General features: G+C 52.3%; 2 protein-coding genes across 6 annotated transcripts in view; one reads left to right on the top strand and one right to left on the bottom strand.

Moving 5' to 3' along the window:
• LOC122563194 (amyloid-beta A4 precursor protein-binding family A member 1-like) overlaps nt 1-19,036 on the top strand; it is a 208,446-nt gene that overhangs the window by 126,241 nt on the left and 63,169 nt on the right. For 2 of the 5 annotated variants that reach the window (XM_087995773.1, XM_043716757.2), the window contains exon 3: nt 12,618-12,722. The exons of 1 other annotated variant lie outside the window; for it this stretch is intronic. In XM_087995773.1, the coding sequence (XP_087851899.1) occupies nt 12,618-12,722 (105 nt within the window). Of the gene's footprint in view, nt 1-12,617; nt 12,723-14,876; nt 14,964-19,036 lie in introns of all 5 variants that reach the window. 2 more of the 5 variants (XM_087995780.1, XM_043716766.2) reach the window with 2 other exon arrangements.
• Nucleotides 1,504-6,717, bottom strand: LOC148151848 (uncharacterized; the record flags this gene model as incomplete). The annotated part of the gene is made up of 2 exons (XM_087992813.1): nt 1,504-2,312; nt 6,399-6,717. Coding segments are annotated over 2 exons (1,128 nt in total), but the record flags the coding sequence as incomplete, so codon positions are not given.

The following is a 19,036-nucleotide window of genomic DNA, read 5'->3' as shown; positions in this document are numbered from 1 at the left end:
CAGTTTTATCAGCAGCTGGAATGAACTGGAGTTGTCAAAATCTCTCACCACATCACAAATTCTGTATCCTCGAAATCATTGATGAATTTAGCTGCTCTGCTTTGAGCTCTGGTTTTCTGTTTGTGTGAGTTGAGTTTTTGACTCATGTCCTGGTTATATTCACACCTCGGGGTCAGGAGCTTACGTTCCATTCCAGTTAAATCATCCTGGGCGCAACATGGAGACTGACCGTCCAGTGCAGGTGCTAGGGGAGAGTGCTGCACTGTCCTCACATTTGTCATTGAGATGAAAAGTTAAATAGCAGTGTCTGGTGGAAGCACCACATCTAGTTGGCAGCCAGAGTGCATTTGGGTTCAGGCGCGACCCATGGAGATAGAGAGAGGGAGAGAGGGAAGTGAGGAGGAGGAAGGACAGGGCGTTGAGGAGGAGGGAGAGGGGGGAGAGGGGGTGGTGGAGTGAGCGGGTGGTGAGGAAGTGATGGAGCAAGAGGATGGTGAGGAAGTGGTGGAGGGAGAGGGTGGTGAGGAGGTGGTGGAGGGAGAGGGTGGTGAGGTGGTGGAGGGGTAGAGTGGTGAGGAGGTAGTGGAGGGATAGAGTGGTGAGGAGGTGGTGGAGGGATAGAGTGGTGAGGAGGTAGTGGAGGGAGAGAGTGGTGAGGAGGTAGTGGAGGGAGAGAGTGGTGAGGAGGTGGAGGGAGAGGGTGAGGAGGTGGAGGGAGAGGGTGAGGAGGTGAAGGGAGAGGGAGGAGAGAAAGAGGGAGAGGGCGGTGAGGAGGAGGTGGAGGGAGAGGGCGGTGAGGAGGAGGTGGAGTGAGAGGGCGGTGAGGAGGAGATGGAGTGAGAGGGCTGTGAGGAAGAGGGAGAGGGTGGAGAGGAGGAGGGAGAGATCGGAGAGGAGGAGGTGGAGGGTGAGAGTGGTGAGGAGGTGGTGGAGGGTGAGAGTGGTGAGGTGGTGGAGGGTGAGAGTGGTGAGGTGGTGGAGGGTGAGAGTGGTGAGGAGGAGGTGGAGGGAGAGGACGGTGAGGAGGAGATGGAGGGAGAGGACGGTGAGGAGGAGATGGAGGGAGAGGACGGTGAGGAGGAGATGGAGGGAGAGGGCGGTGAGGAGGAGGTGGAGGGAGAGGGCGGTGAGGAGGAGGTGGAGGGAGAGGGTGGTGAGGAGGAGATGGAAGGAGAGGGCGGTGAGGAGGGAGAGGGTGGTGAGGATGCGGAGGGAGAGCAGAGGGCGGTGAGGAGGAGGTGGAGGGAGAGGGTGGTGAGGAGGTGGAGGGAGAGGGTGGTGAGCAGGTGGAGGAGAGGGTGAGGAGGAGGAGGGAGAGGGTGGTGAGGAGAAGGAGGGAGAGGGTGGTGAGGAGGTGGTGGAGGGAGAGAGTGGTTAGGAGGTGGTGGAGGAAGAGGGTGGTGAGGAGGTGGTGGAGGGAGATGGTGGTGAGGAGGTGGTGGAGGGAGAGGGTGGTGAGGAGGTGGTGGAGGGAGAGGGTGGTGAGGAGGTGGTGGAGGGAGATGGTGGTGAGGAGGTGGTGGAGGGAGAGGGTGGTGAGGAGGTGGTGGAGGGAGAGGGTGGTGAGGAGGTGGTGGAGGGAGAGGGTGGTGAGGAGGTGGTGGAGGGAGAGGGTGGTGAGGAGGTGGTGGAGGGAGAGGGTGGTGAGGAGGTGGTGGAGGGAGAGGGTGGTGAGGAGGTGGTGGAGGAAGAGGGTGGTGAGGAGGTGGTGGAGGGAGATGGTGGTGAGGAGGTGGTGGAGGGAGAGGGTGGTGAGGAGGTGGTGGAGGGAGAGGGTGGTGAGGAGGTGGTGGAGGGAGATGGTGGTGAGGAGGTGGTGGAGGGAGAGGGTGGTGAGGAGGTGGTGGAGGGAGAGGGTGGTGAGGAGGTGGTGGAGGGAGAGGGTGGTGAGGAGGTGGTGGAGGGAGAGGGTGGTGAGGAGGTGGTGGAGGAAGAGGGTGGTGAGGAGGTGGTGGAGGGAGATGGTGGTGAGGAGGTGGTGGAGGGAGAGGGTGGTGAGGAGGTGGTGGAGGGAGAGGGTGGTGAGGAGGTGGTGGAGGGAGAGGGTGGTGAGGAGGTGGTGGAGGGAGAGGGTGGTGAGGAGGTGGTGGAGGAAGAGGGTGGTGAGGAGGTGGTGGAGGGAGATGGTGGTGAGGAGGTGGTGGAGGGAGAGGGTGGTGAGGAGGTGGTGGAGGGAGAGGGTGGTGAGGAGGTGGTGGAGGGAGAGGGTGGTGAGGAGGTGGTGGAGGGAGAGGGTGGTGAGGAGGTGGTGGAGGGAGAGGATGGTGAGGAGGTGGTTGGGGGAGAGGGTGGTGAGGAGGTGGTGGAGGGAGAGGGTGGTGAGGAGGTGGTGGAGGGATAGAGTGGTAAGGAGGAGGTGGAGGGATAGAGTGGTGAGGAGGTGGTGGAGGGATAGAGTGGTGAGGAGGTGGTGGAGGGATAGAGTGGTGAGGAGGTGGTGGAGGGATAGAGTGGTGAGGAGGTGGTGGAGGGATAGAGTGGTGAGGAGGTGGTGGAGGGATAGAGTGGTGAGGAGGTGGTGGAGGGATAGAGTGGTGAGGAGGTGGTGGAGGGATAGAGTGGTGAGGAGGTGGTGGAGGGATAGAGTGGTGAGGAGGTGGTGGAGGGATAGAGTGGTGAGGAGGTGGTGGAGGGATAGAGTGGTGAGGAGGTGGTGGAGGGATAGAGTGGTGAGGAGGTGGTGGAGGGATAGAGTGGTGAGGAGGTGGTGGAGGGATAGAGTGGTGAGGAGGTGGTGGAGGGATAGAGTGGTGAGGAGGTGGTGGAGGGATAGAGTGGTGAGGAGGTGGTGGAGGGATAGAGTGGTGAGGAGGTGGTGGAGGGATAGAGTGGTGAGGAGGTGGTGGAGGGATAGAGTGGTGAGGAGGTGGTGGAGGGATAGAGTGGTGAGGAGGTGGTGGAGGGATAGAGTGGTGAGGAGGTGGTGGAGAGAGAGGACGGTGAGGAGGAGGTGGGAGGGAGAGGACGGTGAGGAGGAGGTGGGAGGGAGAGGATGGTGAGGAGGAGGTGGAGGGAGAGGGCGGTGAGGAGGAGGATGAGGGAGAGGGCGGTGAGGAGGAGATGGAGGGAGAGGGCGGTGAGGAGGAGGTGGAGGGAGAGGGCGGTGAGGAGGAGGTGGAGGGAGAGTGCGGTGAGGAGGAGGTGGAGGGAGAGGGCGGTGAGGAGGAGGTGGAGGGAGAGGGCGGTGAGGAGGAGGTGGAGGGAGAGGGCGGTGAAGTGGAGGAGGAGGGAGAGGGCGGTGAAGTGGGGGAGGAGGGAGAGGGCGGTGAGGTGGAGGAGCAGGGAGAGGGCGGTGAGGTGGAGGAGGAGGGAGAGGGCGGTGAGGAGGAGGAAGAGGGAGAGGGCGGTGAGGTGGAGGAAGAGGGAGAGGGCGGTGAGGAGGAGGAAGAGGGAGAGGGCGGTGAGGAGGAGGAAGAGGGAGAGGGCGGTGAGGAGGAGGTGGAGGGAGAGGGCGGTGAAGTGGGGGAGGAGGGAGAGGGCGGTGAGGTGGAGGAGCAGGGAGAGGGCGGTGAGGTGGAGGAGGAGGGAGTGGGCGGAGAGGTGGAGGAGGAGAGAGAGGGCGGTGAGGTGGAGGAGGAGGGAGAGGGCGGTGAGGAGGAGGAAGAGGGAGAGGGCGGTGAGGTGGAGGAAGAGGGAGAGGGCGGTGAGGAGGAGGAAGAGGGAGAGGGCGGTGAGGAGGAGGAGGAGGGAGAGGGCGGTGAGGAGGAGGTGGAGGGAGAGGGCGGTGAGGAGGAGATGGAGGGAGAGGTCGGTGAGGAGGAGATGGAGGGAGAGGGCGGTGAGGAGGGAGAGGGCGGTGAGGAGGGAGAGGGCGGTGAGGAGGAGGGAGAGGGAGAGGGCAGTGAGGAGGATGCGGAGTGAGAGGGCGTTCAGGAGGAGGAAGAGGGAGAGGGCGGTGAGGAGGAGGAGGAGGGAGAGGGCGGTGAGGAGGAGGTGGAGGGAGAGGGCGGTGAGGAGGAGGTGGAGGGAGAGGGCGGTGAGGAGGAGGTGGAGGGAGAGGGCGGTGAGGAGGAGGTGGAGTGAGAGGGCGGTGAGGAGGAGGTGGGGTGAGAGGGCGGTGAGGAGGAGGTGGAGTGAGAGGGCGGTGAGAAGGAGGTGGAGGGAGAGGGCGGTGTGGAGGAGGTGGAGGGAGAGGGCGGTGAGGAGGAGGTGGAGGGAGAGGGCGGTGAGGAGTAGGTGGAGGGAGAGGGCGGTGAGGAGGATGCGGAGGGAGAGGGCGGTGAGGAGGTGGAGTGAGAGGGCGGTGAGGAGGAGGTGGAGGGAGAGGGCGGTGAGGAGGAGGTGGAGGGAGAGGGCGGTGAGGAGGAGGTGGAGGGAGAGGGCGGTGAGGGAGAGGGCGGTGAGGAGGGAGAGGGCGGTGAGGAGGAGGGAGAGGGAGAGGGCAGTGAGGAGGATGCGGAGTGAGAGGGCGTTCAGGAGGAGGAGGAGGAAGAGGGAGAGGGCGGTGAGGAGGAGGTGGAGGGAGAGGGCGGTGAGGAGGAGGTGGAGGGAAAGGGCGGTGAGGTGGAGGAGGAGGGAGAGGGCGGTGAGGTGGAGGAGGAGGGAGAGGGCGGTGAGGTGGAGGAGGAGGGAGAGGGCGGTGAGGAGGAGGAAGAGGGAGAGGGCGGTGAGGTGGAGGAAGAGGGAGAGGGCGGTGAGGAGGAGGAAGCGGGAGAGGGCGGTGAGGAGGAGGAAGAGGGAGAGGGCGGTGAGGAGGAGGAAGAGGGAGAGGGCGGTGAGGAGGAGGTGGAGGGAGAGGGCGGTGAGGAGGAGGTGGAGGGAGAGGGCGGTGAGGAGGAGGTGGAGGGAGAGGGCGGTGAGGAGGAGGTGGAGGGAGAGGGCGGTGAGGAGGAGGTGGAGGGAGAGGGCGGTGAGGAGGAGGTGGAGGGAGAGGGCGGTGAGGAGGAGGTGGAGGGAGAGGGCGGTGAGGAGGAGGAAGAGGGAGAGGGCGGTGAGGAGGAGGAGGAGGGAGAGTGCGGTGAGGAGGAGGTGGAGGGAGAGGGCGGTGAGGAGGAGGTGGAGTGAGAGGGCGGTGAGGAGGAGGTGGAGGGAGAGCGCGGTGAGGAGGATGTGGAGGGAGAGGGCGGTGAGCAGGAGGTGGAGTGAGAGGGCGGTGAGGAGGAGGTGGAGGGAGAGGGCGGTGAGGAGTAGGTGGAGGGAGAGGGCGGTGAGGAGTAGGTGGAGGGAGAGGGCGGTGAGGAGGATGCGGAGGGAGAGGGCGGTGAGGAGGTGGAGTGAGAGGGCGGTGAGGAGGAGGTGGAGGGAGAGGGCGGTGAGGAGGAGGTGGAGGGAGAGGGCGGTGAGGAGGGAGAGGGCGGTGAGGAGGGAGAGGGCGGTGAGGAGGAGGGAGAGGGAGAGGGCAGTGAGGAGGATGCGGAGTGAGAGGGCGTTCAGGAGGAGGGGGAGGTAGAGGGTGGTGAGGAGGAGGTGGAGGGGGTGAGGAGGAGGTGGAGGGAGAGGGGGTGAGGAGGTGGAGGGAGAGGGCGGTGAGAAGGAGGTGGAGGGAGAGGGCGGTGAGAAGGAGGTGGAGGGAGAGGGCGGTGAGGAGGATGTGGAGGGAGAGGGCGGTGAGGAGGATGTGGAGGGAGAGGGCGGTGAAGAGGATGTGGAGGGAGAGGGCGGTGAGGAGGAGGTGGAGTGAGAGGGCGGTGAGGAGGAGGTGGAGGGAGAGGGCGGTGAGGAGGAGGTGGAGGGAGAGGGCGGTGAGGAGTAGGTGGAGGGAGAGGGCGGTGAGGAGTAGGTGGAGGGAGAGGGCGGTGAGGAGTAGGTGGAGGGAGAGGGCGGTGAGGAGGATGCGGAGGGAGAGGGCGGTGAGGAGGTGGAGTGAGAGGGCGGTGAGGAGGAGGTGGAGGGAGAGGGCGGTGAGGAGGAGGTGGAGGGAGAGGGCGGTGAGGAGGGAGAGGGCGGTGAGGAGGGAGAGGGCGGTGAGGAGGAGGGAGAGGGAGAGGGCAGTGAGGAGGATGCGGAGTGAGAGGGCGTTCAGGAGGAGGGGGAGGTAGAGGGTGGTGAGGAGGAGGTGGAGGGGGTGAGGAGGAGGTGGAGGGAGAGGGGGTGAGGAGGTGGAGGGAGAGGGGGTGAGGAGGTGGAGGGAGAGGGGGTGAGGAGGTGGAGGGAGAGGGGGTTAGGAGGTGGAGGGAGAGGGGGTGAGGAGGTGGAGGGAGAGGGGGTGAGGAGGTGGAGGGAGAGGGGGTGAGGAGGTGGAGGGAGAGGGGGTGAGGAGGAGGTGGAGGGAGAGGGGGTGAGGAGGAGGAGGTGGAGGGAGAGGGGGTGAGGAGGAGGAGGTGGAGGGAGAGGGGGTGAGGAGGAGGAGGGAGTGGGAGAGTGCCGTGAGGAGGAGGGAGTGGGAGAGGGCGGTGAGGAGGAGGGAGTGGGAGAGGGCGGTGAGGTGGAGGGAGAGGGCGGTGAGGTGGAGGGAGAGGGCGGTGAGGAGGAGGTGGAGGGAGAGGGCGGTGAGGAGGAGGTGGAGGGAGAGGGCGGTGAGGAGGTGGTGGAGGGAGAGGGCGGTGAGGAGGTGGAGGGAGAGGGCGGTGAGGAGGAGGAGGGAGAGGGCGGTGAGGAGGAGGAGGGAGAGGGCGGTGAGGAGGAGGAGGGAGAGGGCGGTGAGGAGGAGGAGGGAGAGGGCGGTGAGGAGGAGGAGGGAGAGGGCGGTGTGGAGGAGGAGGGAGAGGGCGGTGAGGAGGAGGAGGGAGAGGGCGGTGAGGAGGAGGAGGGAGAGGGAGAGGGCGGTGAGGAGGAGGAGGGAGAGGAAGAGGGCGGTGAGGAGGAGGAAGGAGAGGGAGAGGGCGGTGAGGAGGAGGTGGAGGAGGGAGGGGGCGGTGAGGAGGAGGTGGAGGAGGGAGGTGGCGGTGAGGAGCAGGTGGAGGGAGAGGGCGGTGAGGAGGAAATGGAGGAAGAGGGTGGTGAGGAGGAGGTGGAGGGAGAGGGTTGTGAGGAGGAGATGGAGGGAGAGGGTGGTGAGGATGCGGAGGGAGAGGGTGGTGAGGATGGAGAGGGTGGTGAGGATGTGGAGGGAGAGGAAGAGGGCGGTGAGGAGGAGATGGAGGGAGGGGACGGTTAGGAGGAGGTTGAGAGAGAGGGCGGTGAGGAGGAGATGGAGGGAGAGGGTGGTGAGGAGGTGGCGGGAGAGGGTGGTGAGGTTGTGGAGGGAGAGGGTGGTGAGGAGGTGGAGGGAGAGGGCGGTGAGGAGGAGGAGGGAGAGGGCTGTGAGGAGGAGGAGGGAGAGGTCAGTGAGGAAGAGGGAGAGGGCGGTGAGGAGGAGGGAGAGGGTGGTGAGGAGGAGGGAGAGGGCGGTGAGGAGGAGGAAGAGGGAGGGGGCGGTGAGGAGGAGGAAGAGGGAGGGGGCGGTGAGGAGGAGGTGGAAGGAGGGGAATGTGAGGAGGAGGAGGAGGGAGAGGGCGGTGAGGAGGAGGAGGAGGGAGAGGGCGGTGAGGAGGAGGAGGAGGGAGAGGGCGGTGCGGAGGAGGAAGAGGGAGGGGGCGGTGAGGAGGAGGAAGAGGGAGGGGGCAGTGAGGAGGAGGTGGAAGGAGTGGAATGTGAGGAGGAGGTAGAGGGAGGGTACGGTGAGGAGGAGGTGGAGGGAGAGGGTGGTGAGGAGTAGGTGGAGGGAGAGGGAGAGGGTGGTGAGCCTATTTCACGAAGACTAACGCACGGTCAATGCAAACTATCCAAATGGTGAATTAAATTTAGTTTCTCTTCCCCAACAGCCAGGACAGTATATCAAATAAAATAACAAACAATACTTGCAAGTTCTTCACAAATAACTGTGATAGATTGGGAAGTTAGTAGGATTTATAGGACAAATGCCATCAGATTATATGTAAAATGTTGCCTTGTGTGTTATTCCTGATGAAGGGCCTTTGCCCGAAACGTGGATTTGGCTGCTCGTTGGATGCTGCCTGAACTGCTGTGCTCTTCCAGCACCATTGATCCAGAATCTGGTTTCCAGCATCTGCAGTCATTGTTTTTACCTTGTTATCTGTGTAAGTTGTGCATGTAAATTGCAATTGACCCTCTGTTTCACGCTGGTGTTTCTGCTGCGCATGAGTCTCCTATCCCCTTTCTTCAGCTCATCCTCCCAACATATCGTTCTCTTCCTTCCTTTCTCACGTGCTTATCTAAAACTCCCTGAAATCCATCTACGTTGAACTAAAACTTGAGAAGCACCATAGCCTTTCTTTACTTACAAAATGAAATAAGCAGCAGTTTGCGTTGATCAATCCGAAACAATTACTGTTGATACCAGTAAGGTGTCCCATATCTCCCAGCCCTGTCTCTGCAATGTATGGGTGTCATGTGGCAGGGTATGATTTGTTTTCTCTTAGCCAGCATTAATGCTGCCAGATTTATTTTTGTTTTGAAGGTAGAAGAGTGATGCTGAGTGGTCAAGAGGGAAAATAAATAACTGGCCTGTGTGTTGGTACAAAATAAAACAATGAGGTGCAAAACCAACAATGAAGTCTGGGTCATGATGAAATGTACAGCATTGCTGGAGTCATATAACACAGGTTGACTATACATACCATAACTAAATATATAGCAGGTCTATAAGGGCCAGGAATAATTCGACTTTTAAAGAGCCAGACTATATACAGTGGGTTGAATGGACTTCTCTTCTGCTGTACAATTATATGATATGCAATAATCAGTGCCATTATAAAAATATTAATCATAGTAGATGGCTATACAGTCCCTTGAGTCTGCTGCACCACTTAAAGAGATCATGACTGATCTTCCTGCTCCTCGGATGCTGACTGACCTGCTGTGCTTTTCCAGCACCATTCTAATCTAAACTCTGGTTTCAAGCATCTGCAGTCCTCACTTTTGCCTAGTTGACTTCTACCTCAAAAAGACATTCCTACACTATGTTAAATCCCTTGACTTACTAAATGCTGAAAAATTGACCAATTAAATTATTGAATATGTACTCAGTAGCTGAGCACCCAGACCCTAGACAATTCCAAAGGTTCCTAGTTATAGAACATCCCTGTAAACCCTTAACTACGTGCAATGGTGAATCCATTTCCCAATATCGAGGTCTAAATTACAGTTCACAAACAAATGAGAAATGTGGTATCCAAATTTTAGTGCCAGTGTGATGCCAGGTACATGGGTTGTAAGTTTTAACAGCTGATGAATTCTATCGACAGCACATCCTTCTGTAAATTGACCATACATAACCAACCCATGTTTGCAAATTGCAGAATTTAATAACATTTGATGTAATTCCTCAATTCGTCAGCACTTGGTGAACAATCCCAAATGTGAGGCTAATTACAATTAAAAACAACTCCAGATTATCAGTCAGACTCACAATTTGGCTCTCTCACCCTTGACCAACAATGTGTAAGTACACATGTCGGAATCTGCCCTCTCTAAGTTCCAGTTCAGGCATTGTGACCATTTTTAAAAATTAAAAATATGAGGTGCATTGATTCCTTAATGGTTTCTCAATGGCAATACCTCGCCCAATCATCCAGCACTTGCCAACCAACCTGTGCCCTTTCCTCATGCAGGGTAACGTGTTGTAACCCTTTGGATTTTGACATCTTTGAGTTTAGCCTGTTGAGTGCAAGATGAGAATCTTTGACAGCTTGCCATTTTTTTGCCTTCAATAAAAGTTAAGTTCGGTACCAACAGACAGCTATTTAATTTATCAGACTTCTTTAAGAAAACAAAGTCATTAAAATTTGTAATCTTTTTTCTGAACACATTGAACATGAGGTCCAGGCTCAGACAGTGCAAGCACATTGCCTGCACTGGGTTTCCGATAGGTTGCAGTGCGGTGGAGATTAATTCTTGATGATGAGTGTAGACTGTAAGGCAAGTTAAATTATTTGGGTGAAGTGTAATTATTGAGAAGCCTACTTAGGGGCTGAGTTTTATCCAGGAGTAAATACTGAGTTCAAGAATTTGTTTTTGCAAGTGATCAAGACTGTCAGAAAATATTTGTCAGCTGCTTGATTATATTAAAATGATACCTCAGTCATTCCTTGCCTCTGTTCCATGATTTTTCCACCCTATGCTTTATTCATGCCTGTTACCAATTAAGCTGTTCTTTAAATTATTGAGTAGGTGTTAGCTCACCAGAACAATAGAACGAAACTGCAGCCAGTCCTTGGGCCCTGGGAGTGAAGGGTTCTTGTGCCAGTATTTTGTGAGACCAAACATTCCGTCTGGGTGTGTTGTGGCTGTGCTTTCATATTAACTAAATCATGTTTGACAGGGAAGGGCTTTTTTTTTTCAGAAATGCTGAGTGGCTGGGTCTAGAATTGAGAATGCTTTCTTGAGCTCAAGCTTTCATCAATTATTAATAGAGCATAGCCATGTTTACTCCTCACCTTGACTCATACCATTACGGAACCTATGTTTAACCCACTGAGGCCTGTCTTATATTAAATTTGCATCCCTTCACCCAATTGGAAAGAAATAGCTTTAGAAATCCCGGATTTAAGATACCAGACTTCAGGATTCAACCCCTGAGCTATAATAGCAACTCCTATTCACGTCGCTCAGCCAATGTAGGGAAATGTCCCAGGGCATCTCGCAAGTGTGTGATCAGGCAAAGTAAGGCCCTCAGCCACACAAGAAGGTTTTTGGACAGCTGACCAAAGGCTTGGTCAAAGAGTAAGCTTTTAAGTAGCAAATTAGAGTAGAAGAGGGAGCCAGGGAAGGTTGGGAGCCAGACAGGCAAAGGCACAGCCATCAATGGTGCAAAGAATTAAGAAGGGTCAGAATTGGAGGCATGCAGAAATCTCAGAAGGTTGTAGGGCTGACAGAGGGAGGATAGCAATGCCACAACACTGCACTAGACCAGAATAAATGGAGGTAAGTTTGAGATGAGTGGTTGAGAAGTGTTGCTGACATTGGGATTACAAGTGCAAGGTTTGATGATCACTCCAGTTTATCTGGGGAAAGTCATCTCAGTTGCGGAAGAACTACATTAGCTAAATAATTCTTCTGTTATTTTCAATCAGCTTCAAGCTGTCTCTCTATGGGTACCTCTTCACTCACCCCGGACTCAGAAAGTTGTGGTTCAAGTTTCACTCCACTCCAGACACCCCAGCAGATTGACACAGCTGGTGGGGTACTGAAGGAGAGTTGCACATTTGGATGTGCTGTCTTTCAGATGAGGCTTTAAGCCAAGTTCTCACATGCCGACTCAGTTGAATGTGACAGAATCCCCCAGCCGCTACTTTGAATCCCACCGGGAGATTTGTCCACCCCTGGTGTTGTGAGCAGTATTCATGTCTCGAGCAGATTACCTGGTTGTTATCACATTGTAGTTTGTAAGAACTTAGTGTGTTCAAATTGATGGCTGCAAATCCTACCTTACAACAGTGACCATGCTCTCAAAAAGCATTTGATCCATTTAAAGTGCTTTACAGCACCCTGAGGCCATGAAAGATGTGACATAAATGTAAGTCTTTCCTTTGTATTTAAAAGTACAGATCTGTTATTGAAGGAATATTGGGGAGCATTGACTGAAACACACAAGTTTGCAGACCACAGCCGTTACCTCCTGTGGTTGGATTGCCTCAGATGCCAGTGTTTTGCTCACAAGCACCAGCACAAAATAGTTGACTGGCAACTGCACCTTGTAAGTGAAGATTAGCTACATGTGTAAAGTTGGTAATGCAAGGACCGGTGGCAGAAGGTGTGGAACAGTGGGGTCGCTTTCTGATTGCTCCAGAAAAAAGTTGAATCCAATTTTTTTCAAATCCCATTAAAATGGAGCCCATTCTTTAAGCAAAATCAAGTGCATGTTCAGCCTGAAAATAGCCACTCAATTCGTGGAGCTGCTATCAAATCCATTTGCATGCTGAAATTCCGTCTGATGGAAATTGCTTGTTAGTTCGAATCCTGCACAGAGATAGGAAGTCAGTGCAGGGTTAAACCTTGATGCGAAACCTGACAGGCTATGGGTTATCCCATTTCAAGTCTCACTAGCTCAAGGTTCTGAACACACTGTGACACCAGCTCATTATCTACTGATCCCTGCACAGGATATCGACGATCGACAGGGGGCTGAAAGCAGCAGCAAGAGACGAGACCAAAAGAGGCAAAGGGAAAGGGACTTCAACTGTAAACGGAATGGAAAACCTCTGGGTCTTTCCAGTTGATTATCAGGATGAGGAGGTTTGTCAGAATTGGACGGGTCTCAGCATCAATTTCTAGCAGATTTGAGATATTTTAATATGAGGATATTTAGTTTCTTTTCCCCGTTTTGAGATTTATTACAATTGACAGAAGGTGCAAGCAGTAACTGAGCAGTTTTTAACAATATTTCTGTTCACAAAGATTATTGATGAAACAAATGCACTACTTTTAGAAGATCAAATGCATTTGCAACGTACTCTCTTTTTTGGGATTGTAATTGGAAAAGTTTGAAGCAAGCAATCACTAAAATTTGTCCAAGTTGCGTCTATTTTCAAGTTGTTCAAATTTCCACCTGACTTTTTGCATTTATCCCCATTGTATATTGTAACAAGAATCGTTTGTGTGGTCTCAAAACTTGATGATTTCTTCCCACTGTGTTTTAGGCACCAGCAGGGATTCTCCATTTGGAGTGGCTGTAGTGCGAGTGAGGTTTTGTAAATATGTTTTTTTTTTATCTCTCCTTCTTCCTCACCCGCCTTCAGCAGTCAGCGTCACCCGGTTCCTCTTCCCCCCGCGGTGCAGAATCGTCAATGATGCAGCATCGATCCGATATACATGATGCAGCAGAAACATCAGCGAACCGAGAGGTACACACTGCACTTAGCAGTCTTGAATTTACATTACAACCAAGGCCTTGTGGTTATCTTCCCTAACCTCTGAAACCTCAAGCTGTGCTGTTGACCTGTGACGATTTTATTTCGCAGAAAATTGTTCACGGTTCTCTCTTGCTGGGAATGCCCCTCTCTCCTTCAAACCTGTCGTCATCATCCCTCTCCTTCAAGTAAACACATTCACCGCATCTCCAACTCCCTTTCCTTTCAATAGACCTTGATCATCCTGTCATCTCCCAGATCCATGCCCGTCATTCCTGGAACTCAATGATTGAATCCCTCCTGTTAGCTTTCCACCTTGCCCGTAGAACCGAGACAGTTCTTGAAGTGGCATCGTATGTGATTGTGCCAAAGGCAGACTTGCCCTCAAGCTGTCTACATCCTCTTCGCCAATGCCTTTCCACCCTTGTCCATCTGCTCTCACTGCCTCCATTCTTATTTGTCAATTCATAGCCAGAAAGTTATTGACAATGACTTCTCTTCCCAATCTCTCACTGTTACGTCTGGTGTCCTCTATGGAGCCATTTTTTTTCCCGCACATCTATTTCTCATCTCCATCATACAAAAACACAGCCTCAAATTTCATATCTACCCTGGTGACATCCAGCTTTACCTCATCACCATCTCCCTCATCACCGTCACTGTCGCTAAACTATCTGGCTGTTTGACCGACATCCAGCGCTAGACATTTCCCTCAACTAAATATTGGGAAAATTGAAACTATTGTCTTCAGTTGTTCCGACAAACTCCATTCCCTAGCTATTGACTAAAACCTTCTTCCAGGTAGATATCTGAGACCGTGTTACATCATTTCCAACCTTTTTGTCATAACCGAGCTGAGGTTCTGACCTCGCATCTACATCATCACCAGTCCTTATGTTTCCACGATTGTGACATTGCCTGGCTATGTTCCTGGCCCAGCTCCAGCTCCAGCCTATTCCTTTCCAAAATCTCTCCTTGCCTTTGTTCATAGAATAGAATCCCAACAATGTGGAGAGCATCCCACCCAGACCCATTCCCTCTACCTTTTGTAACCCTGCATTTACCACTACTAATGCACCTACCTTGCACATCCCTAAACACTATGGACAATTTAGCATGGCCAATCCACCTGACCTGCATATCTTTGGACTGTGGGAGGACCACACAAACACAGGGAGAACATGCAAACACAAGGAGAACATGCAAACTCCACACAGACAGTTGCCTGAGGCTGGAATCGAACACAGGTCTCTGGCGCTGTGAGGCAGCAGTGCTAACCACTGTGCCACCCTATTTTAATTTGAGACTTGCCTTTTCCGACGTTCTCTCTGCTGACCTCTCATTTTCCATCCTTCATCAACTCAAGAGTGTACTGAGCTTTGTACCCTATGTCCTTACTCACACACCAAGTCTGTGTAGCCATCACCTCTTGTGTTTGCTGACTAACACTCATTCCCCAAACCAGCCACATCTTAAGTCATCGCTGCATGGCATGAGCCTCCCTATCTATCAACTTCTCCTGCCTTACTGTTCCCACAGAAATCTGCCATCTTTAACGCTAGCCTCTTGAGCAACTCTGATTTTAATTATTTCTGCATTAATGCCCATGCCCTCAGATGCTTTGACCCTAAGCTGTTGAATTCTCCCTCATCCCCTCCCTCTCTGCCTCTGTTCCACCTTTTAAGCCCCACCATAAAATGTACTTCCTTTCCTCACTGCACTAATGTCTCATTCTGGAGTGCACTGTCAGATTTTGTCTGCTGATTGCTCCCGTGAAGTGACTTGAGGCATTTTATACAATTAAAGATCCCATAAAAATATAAGTTACTGTTGTTGCAGTATCTTCAAAAAGGTGCCTGATGATAACTGCGCTTGAAGCAATCACTTAGGAAATGAAAAAAATGGAAGTAAGTTTCTCTTTTCAATTTAGGTGCAAAGACACTTGTCTTTGTCACAAGGTTTGGTCACAAATGCCAGTGTGAAATTTTCGATTGTTGTATGTGACAATCAAGTTACATTTTGAAAACCAGGGGCACGTTATGAGGACAGCAGCCAGAATTGTAACTGCTGCTGATATGCAATTATATGACTTTGCTAATTACTTTTTTTTCCCCCTACAATTTGCCCTCGCCCGCTCCTCTTCTGAAGGAATTGTCTCCCTTACTGGAGTCCTCTTACATGGCAAGTAATCACACACAGTGCCCATTTTATTCAATAAGTGAACCTCCTCAGGATGTGCCAGTGAGCTAATCAGTGGTGGAGGATGCTAACAGGCCTGGTCTAATCCTCTTCTCTCTCCTTTCCTCTCTAAATGTGCATGCACACATAAGTGTACATTCACATACTTGCACGCATTCATGGTTTATGGTAGGGGTGGGTCTCTGGGCTGCCCTCAAGCACTACTTAATTTTCAAAAACTTTGCTTGGTAGTACAAAACATAAGTTTGCTTGAAAAAAGGCTATCAAAGCTTTTCAACTGGCCCTCATCAGGACAGATGCAAGAATGCCAAATTTTGAAGCAAGCAACGATATATACTTCATGAGAACAAGGCTGCTGATTGGTTGGTTGAGTTGACTCTAATTGGTTGTGGTGTTGTCATGGAAACTGCACTAAGGAACCTTTGCTCCCCAGCTTTTCAATACAGGTGCTATACCTGCACATGATTCAATTGCCTGTAAAGGACAGGCTTCAACATACAATGTGGCTTTTTGCAAGCGTATTTGCACCGTGTGCACAACTGATAATCAGCACCCCTTTTTATCATAGAGGGTAGGTTGTTGTTCTGTGACTGTCCTGAAGAGTGCAAGATAAAAAGCTTCAACTTCATCTCTCCTCTTTTTCGTTTTTCCTTTCTAAACTCAGACTGAAGTTCCAGTCCTTGATTTTTATTGGGCTACGATCAGCTGGCTAAGGGATAAACCAAGTGTCAGCTTTCTGATCCGCTCAGCTGTAGGCGATTGAGGAAGTCCCTGCCATTTTCCTGATGCTGCAGGACTTTAATGTTGCTTTCCAATTCCACCAGTGCACTGGGGTCAGTAGTTTGCAAACAACGTTTATTAGAAGTAATCTGAAAGGCGAATGTGTAGAATTGCCTCTACAAAGGAAAATAAAAGACAGCAAAAATAATTATTTCATCAGGCCAGCCCAAGAGCACTAGAAAGGACAGAGCATTGTGACTGGATTCTTAGACCCCATCATCCACAGCCATGGATTACCCTCAGAAAGGCTACAGATCAAAAGGCCAAGAAGCCACTATTCTTCTGCATCCCCCTTAGACTGTCAAGACCTATCCAGCCAACATGGCCTAAGTGTTAGTGAGAAAGACATTTACACGATAGAATCTCTACTCCAGTTCTAATCCAGAACCAGCCCTTCTGGAGGCGGGTGTGTTAAAAATCTGCTTGTCACCTAGGGTTTGGGCTCTTGCCTATCCTTAAATTAAAGCGATTTCTGTTCTCTTTCAAACGAGTTGCTCAACCAAAGTTGATGTTTCTTAGGAACTTTAGGAATTTGAGTAATTTTATGATTTGTTTTCTTTCTGGTAATTTGCATGCTTGCTTCTAAAAGACAAAATTCAAACGTTATGCTGACAATAAAACAAAACATGGTTGTGGGAAGTAGAGGACTTGTAGGTGGTGTGGATGGTGGACCTAAACTTTATTGTATACTAATCTGAATCCTGTTGTTTAAAAGTGTAACATCTATTTAACACTGCTTCTCCTTTTTTTAATCATTGCCTTCTCTCATTAAGACTCAGGTAAGTATTTTATATTTCTTTTATATTGGATTTCTCCAGGCCTTTGACATATTCTTTCATTTAACAAATTTGTTTGCGTAGTTGCTCAATGGGTTGAGGATATTGTGGAGAGTTCTGTCTGGAACGTTTCGCAGGTGTAATTCTCCTCCCTTAGCTCAAAATATGAAGTACTGCAAACCGTGATTAGTTTGACTTATCCACATAATAACGGTAATGGTACATTATTCTGTACATTATTCAATTGTCAATTGAAAGCTCAAATGGTTTCATTAATGTCTCTTTGGGAAAGGAAATCTGCCATCTTGATCCAATTTGCTCTGCGTGTGACTCCAGCCCTACGTCAGTCTGCTTGGTTGACTCCCCGCTGCTCTCTGAAATAGTCCCTGTAGCCCCACAAATGCAACAGAATCTGGCAACTAGAGACGGGCATTAAAAGCCAGCCTTTCCACCGAGACCCATGCTCTGAAACTAAATTGGTGTCCCACATCTAAAATTGTAAATTATACAATTTGAATGAACACAGGTTTTCACATCCATCTTGTTGATTGTCGACAGCTGAGTCTTTGGAAAGGATGCCACCTCAAACATTGTCCGATCAACTCCATCAAATGAATCAGCTCAGCCTTGGGTCAGAATTATTTTCAAGGACCTTGAAGCTGCATCCTCCTCAGGTCTTGCTGAGAGACGAAAGACCTGCCCAGAATTTTACAAACATCTGCAACAAATCACCTTTGGTTCTGCATTAAAATTTTAACAAGTTACAAGTTTCAATCGAACACACAAGGAGTGAATCAGAAAGGGGTTGGCAGTTACAAACTGTGGAGTGAGAGATTTCAACTTGCCCAGGAGGCCATTTGTCCATTGTGTTTGTACTGTTCTGGTTGCAATGAAGTATCATTTTCATCCCATTATCCCTGTTTCTTTTTTCTATTCCCATTTATTTTGGAATTTTTTTTAACATTGGTTATTAAGGCAGAGATGGCCACACTTGAGACACTAAGTCTCATATTCGAACAACCCTTTGTGGGAAAATAAATATTTTAATCTCTTCCTTGAAACTTAAGGGGTGAATCCTAAATTCAGAGCTCCTTGGTTCTTTATAAGAATATAAGAATCTTCCACCTCTTCGTTACTCTTTCGCTTTGGAAAACTTACCTTTTTGGAGTACAGTTACATTATTTGTCCTTAAAATTTGGGAAGGAGCAGGTATATTATCAAATTGTGCATAATTCTGGGCATGGCATTTTGAAGAAGATGTTAAGGCCTTGATGAGAAGTATCACCAGGATTCTACCTGGTATGAGGCACTTCAGTGAGGAGCATTAGAATTAGGTTATGTTGTCATGTGAACAGAAATACAGGAGGACAGTGAATATGTACGATGTCACCATTCATGGCACCATTTTAGGTCCAAGGTGTACACATACAAAATCTTTGGTAAAGAGTACACAAGTGAAGAAATGAGTTAAAAGTTCAACATTACTGTTCATGTCAGTATAAAGTAGAAAATAAGAAATTAAGTGAAAGGTTCCAAATTAAAGTCCATCTTTAACCGTGGGCCTGCAGTCACTCCACACTCCGCTTTCCCCACAAGGGCTCCGTCTCCATCCCGTGCTGGGCTCCATCTCCATCCCGCACTGGGCTTGGTCCCCGTCCCACACTGGGCCCTATCTCCGTCCCGCGCCGGGCCCAGTCCCCGTCCCACGCCAGGCCCGGTCCCCCTCCTGCGCCAGGCCCGGTCCCCGTCCCGCGCCAGGCCCGGTCCCCGTCCCGCGCCAGGCCCGGTCCCCGTCCCGCGCCAGGCCCGGTCCCCGTCCCGCGCCAGGCCCGGTTCCCGTCCCGCGCCAGGCCCGGACCCCTCCGGCACCGGGCCCGGTCCCCCTCCCGCGCCGGACCTGGTCTCCCTCCCGCGCTAGGCCCGGTCCCCCTCCCGCGCCAGGCCCGGTCTCCTGCGCTGGGTTCGAACCCCCCCCCCCGCGCGCGCTGGGCGTGGTCCCTGCTTGTCCATGCTCCCCTCTCTGCACTGACTGCCATCCAGTCTCACCACCCGCCTGGCCATATGCTGCCAGAGTCCTACTGTGGTGACACTCCAGTCCCCATCCACTTCCAGGATGTCGCTGACTGCCAGTGTTCTGCCCGTGCCCACCTGGTGCCCATCTGGCATTGTCCCCTTTGGCCCCAGCCACTGCTGTCACCACCACTGCCTCCATAACTGTGCTCCCTCCAGAAAGAAAAACTTAAAGGAAGAAAAAGTGAGCAAAGAAGAAAGGAATGCAGTCGGGGCGGAGCAGCTCCGGCTGTGTGGAGCGACTGCAGAAGCTGGAATTGTTCAGCTGATGGCAGGAATGGTCAAAGGGATATCTCATGGAGCTGCTCAGAATAGAGGTGCTTTGACAGAACAGATCTGGAGAACCTGCTTCCTCTGGCAAATAACTGGAGGCGGCAGACTTAAACTAGTTGGCAGAAAAAAAAACCTGAAGGAAAATGCAGATACGTATCTTCATCCAGAAGGTTATGACCTGGAACACACTGACTAAAAGGGCGGTGGTGT

Source organism: Chiloscyllium plagiosum, unplaced genomic scaffold (genome assembly GCF_037043375.1).
Source record: "Chiloscyllium plagiosum isolate Xiang-an unplaced genomic scaffold, Cpla_swu_hap1 HiC_scaffold_2, whole genome shotgun sequence".
NCBI classification, from domain to species: Eukaryota; Metazoa; Chordata; class Chondrichthyes; order Orectolobiformes; family Hemiscylliidae; genus Chiloscyllium; species Chiloscyllium plagiosum.
The sequence above is the reverse complement of the archived record's forward strand: the minus strand, read 5'-3'. Positions and strand labels throughout refer to the sequence as shown.